Raw genomic sequence first — 9251 nt, 5'->3', positions numbered from 1 at the left:
TAATGAGTCAGTCCATCTTGATCAGCCCAAATACAACTCAAACAACTCATTTGTCACCCCCAGCGTAGACCATTAAAGATGATTAGTAGTGTACTTGCGCAATGCGCAGTCAATATGAAAAAATATTAAGTAAAGTAAATTGTGATTAGGCTTGTTTAACATATTAGATTCACTTTTATAAATTTTAATCATCATCTTATTTTTTAATAGATATACCCAATAATAAAATCTTTATTAAATTAAAGGGATTTATATAGGCATCGAATAACTTTTTTGTTCTGTAATTTTTCTTTATTATATTATCCAATGTTTAGTATTATTACATTGTTAATAGAAATTTTTATTAGCATATTACTTTGTTTGATATTTTGTATGCTCGCTTTTTTTTTGTAATATAATAGAAGATATACATTTTATTACTCTTAAAAAAATTATTTTAAATTTTATTCTATTGTTCTCAATAATAATATTTAAATTTTAAAGAATAAAATCTCTATTAAATTAAAGGGACTTATATAGGCATCGAATAACTTTTTTGTCCTGTATTTTTCTTTATTATATTGTCCAATATTTAGTATTATTACATTATTAATAGATATTTTTATTAGCATATTACTTTGTATAATATTTTTGTCTGCTCACTTTCCTTTTTGTAATATAATAGGAAATAATATTTTATTTAGATTTTATTCTATTATTCTCAATAATAATGTCTAAATTTTAATGAACGGAATCTCTATTAAACTAAAGGGAATTATATAGGCATTGAATACCTTTTTTGTTCTGTATTTTTTTATTATATTATTATATTGTCCAATATTTAGTATTATTGTATTATTAATTGAAATTTTTATGAGCATATTATTTGGTTTAATATTTTTATTTGCTTACTTTCTTTTTGTGAAATAATAGAAGATATATATTATTACTCTTAAAATATTTTTTATTTTAAATTTTATTCTATTGTTATCAATACTATTATCTTAATTTTAATTAAAATCTCTATTAAATTAAAGGGACTTCTATAGGCATCGAATAAATTTTTTGTTCTGTATTTTTCTTTACTATATTATCCAATATTTAGTATTATTGTATTGATAATAGAAATTTTTATTAGCATATTACTTTATTTAATATATTTGTCTGGTACTTTCCTATTTGTAATATAATAAAAGATATATATTTTATTACTACTAAAATATTTTTTTATTTAAATTTTATTCTATTGTTCTCTTATCCTATTTGTAATTTTTTTTTATTTTTGTTTAAAAGTTGAGAATATTGTAAAGATTTGGGCAATTTAGGCATGTTCGATTACAATTTATTGTTTAGCTCATTTTGACCCCGATTTTAATTCAGATGAACTTTAAGCATAGTTGAACAGTGACTCATTTAATGAGTCCGTCCATCTTGATCAGCCCAAATACAGATCAAACAACTCATTTGTCGCCCTAGCTTGGACCATTAAACATGATGTGTTTCTTGAACGGATAAGAGATGCATAATTACAGTTAATTTCTTTTTCTTTTTTCAGTTATGAGAAATCAAGATGAGAGTTTGAAGGCTTTTGAACAACTGTATAATCGATCTAATTTCAAACTCTCAAGTCTTAACCGTTACGAATGCTTCACCTGTCTATACAATTTAAATCTCTTCCCACTAACTATTAATGTAATACATAAATTACTTAAAATCAATAGTTGCAGAATTATTACCTTTATAATTTCAAAAAACCGGATAAGTAGAAATCTGGGAAGAGGGCATGAGTAAACCAAATCAAATTAATCGAGCATTGCGTAGGTTCTAACACTAGTATAATTAATACAAAAAATTCTTCTCTTTTTACCTATAATTTTAGTGTTCAATATTAAATATGTATTTATTTTGAGGTTCTGCTAAATTGCTTCCTTGCGTAGGGCTGTCCTAAATATTCGCAACCTCTAACCATTCAATCGCAACAATTCTAATTTCCCATTGTTTTCTTATTTATTATTAAGTAAATTCCATCGTTTTCTCTGACGATTAAGTCGGAGACTTGATATATCTACTAATTTTTACCCTTTTCCATTGTTTTCATCTTGGTTTTTTCATTTCTTCCCTCACATTAAAGAAGAAATTTATTATCTGGTTCTCGATCTGCTTCAGAGATCAAACAGCAGTGTCCTTAGGTTGTCTTCTATTACTCTTCTTCTTTTCTAGGATCGGATGTATTCTCTTTAAGGATTTCGATTGCAAATTAATAATGTTCAAGCAATCAATTTTTGTCATGTCAAAACAACGTTCATTTTTCTTTACCGCAACATGTATTTTCAGATAACTCTATCTACCAAAACTTAGATTTATAAATAAAAATAAATCAATGAAGGGGTCTAGAAACAAGATCATTTTTCCTTTGCATGGGACATGACTTATCATCTTCTAATTGCTGCCATATCTTTGACATCCAAAGTTTTAATTGGTTCGTAGTGTTCTCAACGATCTGGAACGTAATCTAGTTTTGTGTATTTGTTTAGATTCATTTTTTTATACTAAGAAGATCCGTACATAAAGATAACGTTGGTAAATTCTAAGTTAACAACAAAGGAGAGTCATCGTTAGAGAGATGGAATATTCAATTAAGTTTAATATATGAAAATGAGTACTATAATTTTAAATACATCATGATTAATTTGTTCCTACTCATGTAATATAAAAGGGTGCCAAGATGGTGGCACAGGGATTCACAGTGGATTTGAATAAGCCACTCGTTTTCCAGGTTAGATCTCTTTACGTCTTTATATTTTCATACAAGAATTTGCATCATCTTCAAGAGAAACTTACATGTTTTCTTCCTAATTCTTGTTATATGTATACAAAACTATTTTATCACTGTCCAATGGAATTCATGTGATTTGCTTTATAGTCTTGTATTATTTGATGAAAACAAAGCTCTTTTAATTTTTAATGAAATAATTTAAATAAACCTTTCAACAAAAGAAATAAACGTAAAAAGCGCATTTTTGAAAAAGAAAACAAAATATTTGCTTGGTTGGATAGAAGAATAGCAAGAGAATAAAGCAAAGGCTATTACCCAAAAAAACATAGAAAAACTTAGTTTCATCTTATGCTCAGTTGACAATTTGAATTACAGTCAAATCTCTCTATAACAGCATCGTTTGTTCTAAATATTTTTGAATGTTATAGCGAAGTGCTGTTATAGAGAACATATATTATAACATAACATGAAATTTGGTTCCGGAAAAGCTGAATTACAGTCAAATCTCTCTATAACAGCATCGTTTGTTCTAAATATTTTTGAATGTTATAGCGAAGTGCTGTTATAGAGAACATATATTATAACATAACATGAAATTTGGTTCCGAAAAAAGCTTGACTTTTATAGTGAAGTGTTGTTATATAAGAATGCCATTGTTATAGTCCGATGTCCGACTATAGTTTAGAAGAAAGTCGATTTTTTATACGATCTAAAAAAAAGCAACTTTTCCTTTCTTTCCCGTTTCTCCTTTTGAACCAAACAATATAAAGGATCATATCTTTTTATTTCATCTACTTTACATTTTCTAGCTTTTCTAATAAAGCATGAACCTTTTAATAGGTCGGTCATCTTGGAGATGCATACGAGGAGTGGGCTCATCAGCCAATTATCACCAAAGAAAGCCCTAGATTTTTTGCAAATGGACTTTTAGAGGTAATTTTTAAAGTTAGATATTTTTACATATCTGTACTACTTTAAAAACTTATTTACATTAATATTGAAGATTTACCAATTATATACAAAATAATGTCTTAAAATCTAATCTTCCCGGTTTTCTCTCCCTCTTCTTTATCATCTAACCTAGAAGCTTAAGTTAAAATCTAATCTTCCCGGTTTTCTCTCCCTCTTCTTTATCATCTAACCTAGAAGCTTAAGTTATGTGGCCCAGTAGTTACAACCTGAAGCTTGCTGCATACAAAGTCTAGGCTCATATTCTCTGCCCCTCAACATTAAGGTTTTCTTCTATGAGCGAATCTTTATTGACAACCATTGAAAACGAAAATCAAATTTTGTAAAATTATTATTTGGTTGGATTGGGTGTTGTTGCAAATGATTGGGAATACCCTTTGGAGTTTATATCTTAATTTTGAGAGAATTTGGTGAAGATTCGCGGTGGTTTTGATTGAAATTTCAGATTGAAACTCGAAAAAGAAGACTAAACAGATTTTATATATTTTGTATGTCGGGGTAGAAACGACATACAAAATATATACAACTAACATAATTATTGACTAATAGCTGGTTTAACAAGAGCAATTTGATGTCACCTCTTTCATCCATCCAATGACGAGTCACATGGGCACCTAGAATAGTGTAGAAGAATTTGTATACTATTAAATCAATACTAATATATAACCCATGGTGTTACAAGAGTTTTTGATGTGAAACAGTTATTGACTCGGACCCCATGGTGGGCAATTCCTTCAGTGTGGGTACCAGTGGTAGGGTGGTTGGTTTCAATATCTGCAAACAGAGGGCTTCCTTCTCCTCACTTAGCTGCAACTCTTGTTGCTGGCATCTTTACTTGGACATTGCTGGAGTACTCTTTACATCGTTTTCTTTTTCACATGAAACCATCTGGATATTGGTACGTACCTACCTTTATATGCCTTATTCTTTCCTATTTCTTATATTTCCAAGCTTAAATTAATTATATTGCCAGGGGAAACACACTTCACTATCTTATTCATGGTTGTCACCATAAGCACCCAATGGATGCACTAAGGCTTGTCTTTCCCCCTGCTGCTACTGCTATTCTTCTTCTCCCTGTAAGTTTGTCTTATTGTACATTTCTGCGAGAGGTTATTTATACGTTACAAATAGAACTTAATTCTCGATTGAAGCATTGTTTTACCTTTTTTTTTTCTCACAGTGAAGTTGTTCTTATATTCTGATTCATTTACTGCAGCTGTGGAGTCTAGTAAAGCTGTCAGTACCTTTCAACTATGCCCCTGCCTTTCTAGGAGGAGGTTTGTTGGGTTATATCATGTATGACTGCACCCATTACTACTTACACCATGGCAAGCCATTGAAAGGAGTTTCCCATTCTCTCAAGGTACATTTTTTATCTAAGAATTTACATTGTATTATGAATGCTCACATCTAGTATATATACATGATAAAGTAACATAGGATAATTATCATGTTACTTATCCTATCACTTGTCTTACCTTATGCGATTTTATTTTATTTAGTTACATAAACATGATAGAACTTTTTGTAGGAGCCCTTTCTCTCCCTTAGTGGATTAGACAGATCAGTAAACTTCGGATATCAAATGCCTAAACAAAAAAGAAACATAAATTAAATGTGAATTACTCGTGGTTGTCTCCCATCTCAAATATATTGCCTCTTTTCGTCTTTTTGAGTCGAGTGTCTTTCGGAAACAGCCTCTCTATCCTCTTGGGGTAGGGGTAAGGTTTGCATACACACTACCCTCCCCAGATCCCACTAATGAGATTTCACTGGGTCGTTGTTGTTGTTGAATTACTCATGGAGGTGCTTGTCTTGTAATTGTAATTTATTTTTTAACTTTTATTAATGTGTTATTATTTTTTCCTTTTATTTCCTTGGTGTGATGTATTATAGAGATATCATATGGACCACCACTTCAAAGTTCAAGATAAGGGATTTGGAATCACTTCAGACTTTTGGGACAAGATCTTTGGTACACTACCTCCAAAATCTAGCAAGAAAATTGGATGAATTAAACTTAAGCTGGAGAAGTTTCTCATGAGCTGCTACAAACTTTTGTTCTTTGAGTCTAGCTGAAAAAGGGAAAAATAATAATGGCAGTGTTCAATTTCATACTGTCGGAGAAAACTATAAATATGAAAAATTGCTCTTAATGTAACTAACCTAACAAGTATAGTAGTATTTGTTTTGTTTTCTATTTCTCTTTTTTTGTGGGGGGTCAAATTTGTAGCCTATTTTTCTGCTTTTGTTCATTCCAATCTATAATTTCCCTTACTTTTGGTTTTTAAGTTTTTTAGGAACTCTTTCTCGCGATGAAATTAAATTAGGGTGACACTAAATGTGGTTCACATTGTAAAGTAGTGTTTCTTGAAGTGTACTGTGAGAAAGAAATACTTGGACAATATGTAGTCTATTTCTTATTGTATTAGATTTTGACAATAACCTTCAATATTATTTATGCAAAATTGGTTGGTCATACAGTATATTTGATATGTTTCATCATTGCGTCAAATAAAATGACACATATCGAATAATAGTATGCTTTTATTAGTGAAAACTCTTTTAGTAAAAGTTTTTCACACAGTAAAAAGAAGAAATGAGCTGTTTCTGTCTGTGCTGTGGGTGCACAGACGTAAACTTTTCATCTATGGCACATAATTACTCTCTTTTCTTTTTCGCGTGTGTGATTTGTATTCTTTTCGGAATTCACTTTATTAGTTCCTCTAATGTGTAATATATGAATTTGATATTTTTGCTTTTCATTTCGCGAGTATCCACTGATTACTCTTTCAAATTTATGGCACTGAGATGCATGCACAACTGCTTAATTGCCTGGAGAGATTCTTTGACATTTTTACCCTTGAATCTTCTTTTTTTTTTTAACAATAATCGGACCAACCTATGCATATCTTGACTAATCTATTGCGGACCAATAACCTCCAACTAGCACAAGTACGGAATAATTCTACCAACCAAGCTTAGGCAGCTAGAAAAAAATACAGTAATATTTTTTTGTCATCCTTAAGACTTTACTCCTACTCTATCATAACTCACAGGGATAATCGCAGCTAACAATATGCAAATTTTAATCTTTCAATCCTTTTCATTGTTTTTTTCTGAGACAAACTGGAATCTTTCTATCCTTTTTCACAAGAATATCTCCATTTCCTTTATACCGTTTACAGACAAGGTAAAAAGTTAAATCGTTCAATTAGTATGTTCTCCCTAATGAATCTTGTGAAAATGAGACCTCTACGACCTTACCTCAATAACGCCACTTATTTTGCTTATTCTTGTAGTTTATACAATTATCACTATCACTATGGATTATAAAACAAATCCAACTTGTATTATTTTCAATCGTAACCTATTTTAAATGGTAAGTAGTTCAGTCTTAAATTATTTATTGTCTCTCATAGAAAACAATCGAAGACGGGAATAAATGTAGAATTATATGATCTACAATAACAACAACAGCAACAACCCAGTATAATCCCACTTAGTGGGGTCTGGGGAGGGTAGTGTATACGCAGACCTTACCCCTACCCTAGGTTAGAAAGACTGTTTCCAAATAGACCCCCAGCATCCTTCCCTCCAAGAACTTCCCACCTTGCTCTTGGGGAGACTCGAACTCACAACCTTTCGGTTGGAAGTGGGGGTTGCTTACCATCAGAGCAACACATCTTGTCCTAGAATTATATGATCTAATTATTAAAATTGAAATATTGGTCCACGCAAAGTTTTGGCCTTAAAAACCATCAAAAATGAAAAGAACTTAAACAATTCTTTTGCCAGAAGTCTTCCAACGTGTTGCCAAGAAAACCTCTGGGATCATACTCTTCCTTCATAACATCTCATTTCGTTTGGCTGTAATACTTTAGCAAATCAGTGAATAAGGATTCAACAACAACAACAACAACAACAACCCAGTGTAATCCCACAAGTGGGGTCTGGGGAGGGTAATATGTACGCAGACCTTACCTCTACCCCGAGGGGCAGAGAGGCTGTTTCCAGGAGACCCTCGGCTCAAAGAGGCAACAAGAGACACTATATTAGTACTATCAATAGACTCATAATAAAACAACATAAAGTACCATAAAATCCATAACATAACATAAATACCATAAAAAACAAAGTAACAGCAATATAAGAGATATAGGAAATACGAGAAAGATGTAAGGTATTAATACACAGAAGATAAAGCCCATCATCAGTAGTTGATCAATAGCATCCTAAGACTAATTCCTAACTGGCTAGTCTCACTCTAGTGCGCTGTAAAAAAGACATCACAATTTCCCCTAACCTACAACCTTAATGCTCGATCTCCACAATTCCCTGTTTAGGGCCATGTCCTCAGTAACCCTAAGTCGCGTCATATCCTGCTTGATCACCTCTCCCCAATACTTCTTAGGTCTCCCCTACCTCTCCTCGTACCCACCACCGCCAGTCGTTCACACCTTCTCACCGGTGCATCAGTGTTCCTCCTCTGAATGTGCCCGAACCATCTGAGTCTTGCTTCCTGCATCTTGTCCTCCATGGGGGCCACACCCACCTTCTCTCGAATATCTTCATTTCTAATCTTATCCTTCCTTGTATGCCCGCACATCCACCTCAACATCCTCATCTCTGCAACTTTCATCCTCTGGATGTGTGAGATCTTCACCGGCCAACACTCGGTCTCATACAACATAGCAGGCCTAACCACTGCCCTATAAAATTTACCTTTCAGTAACAGTGGCACTTTCTTGTCACACAGGACTCCCGTCGCTAACCTCCATTTCATCCACCCCACCCCTATACGGTGTATGACATCCTCGTCGATCTCCCCGGACCCCTGAATAAACGACCCCAGGTACTTGAAACTACCCCTCTTAGGGATGACTTGAGAATCAAGCCTCACTTCCACTCCCGCTTCCGTCGGCTCTGCCCCAAATTTGCACTCAAGGTATTCCGTTTTCGTCCTGCTCAACCTAAAACCTTTGGACTCAAGGGTCTGTCTCCAAACCTCTAACCTCTCGCTGACGCCGTGTCGTGTCTCGTCGATTAGGACTATGTCATCAGCAAATAGCATGCACCATGACACCTCCCCCTGAATACGATGCGTTATAGCATTCATCACCAGGGCAAATAGGAAAGGGCTGAACGCAGACCCTTGATGCAACCCCGTAATAACCGGAAAATAATCTGAATCGCCTCCTGCTGTCCTAACCCGAGTCTTAGCTCCATCATACATGTCCTTAATCGCCCTAATGTAGGCAACCGAGACCCCTTTAGCCTCTAAGCATCTCCATAAGACCTCCCTAGGAACCCTGTCGTACGCTTTCTCTAGATCGATAAACACCATGTGGAGATCCTTCTTCTTATCCCTGTATTGTTCCACCGTCCTCCTAATAAGGTGGATAGCTTCTGTGGTAGATCGCCCCGGCATGAACCCGAACTGGTTGTCTGAAATAGACACCGTCCTTCGCACTCTCATTTCTACCACTTTCTCCCAGACTTTCATGGTATGACTTAGTAATTT

The 9251-nt window shown here is 33.6% G+C and overlaps 1 protein-coding gene across 1 annotated transcript; it reads left to right on the top strand.

Annotated features, from left to right (window-relative positions):
- The first annotated feature begins 2017 nt into the window (after positions 1 to 2017).
- Positions 2018 to 6206, top strand: LOC107821862 (dihydroceramide fatty acyl 2-hydroxylase FAH1). The gene is made up of 7 exons (XM_016648320.2): positions 2018 to 2168; positions 2696 to 2755; positions 3596 to 3688; positions 4426 to 4622; positions 4698 to 4803; positions 4944 to 5090; positions 5624 to 6206. Exons 2-7 carry the CDS (start codon positions 2705 to 2707, stop codon positions 5738 to 5740), a joined length of 711 nt encoding a protein of 236 aa, XP_016503806.1. The 5' UTR covers positions 2018 to 2168; positions 2696 to 2704; the 3' UTR covers positions 5741 to 6206.
- The last annotated feature ends 3045 nt before the right edge of the window (positions 6207 to 9251 follow it).

Source organism: Nicotiana tabacum, chromosome 3, assembly GCF_000715075.1.
Source record: "Nicotiana tabacum cultivar K326 chromosome 3, ASM71507v2, whole genome shotgun sequence".
In the NCBI taxonomy this organism is placed as follows: Eukaryota; Viridiplantae; Streptophyta; class Magnoliopsida; order Solanales; family Solanaceae; genus Nicotiana; species Nicotiana tabacum.
Note: the sequence above shows the minus strand (reverse complement) of the source record. Positions and strands in the feature narration are given on the sequence as shown.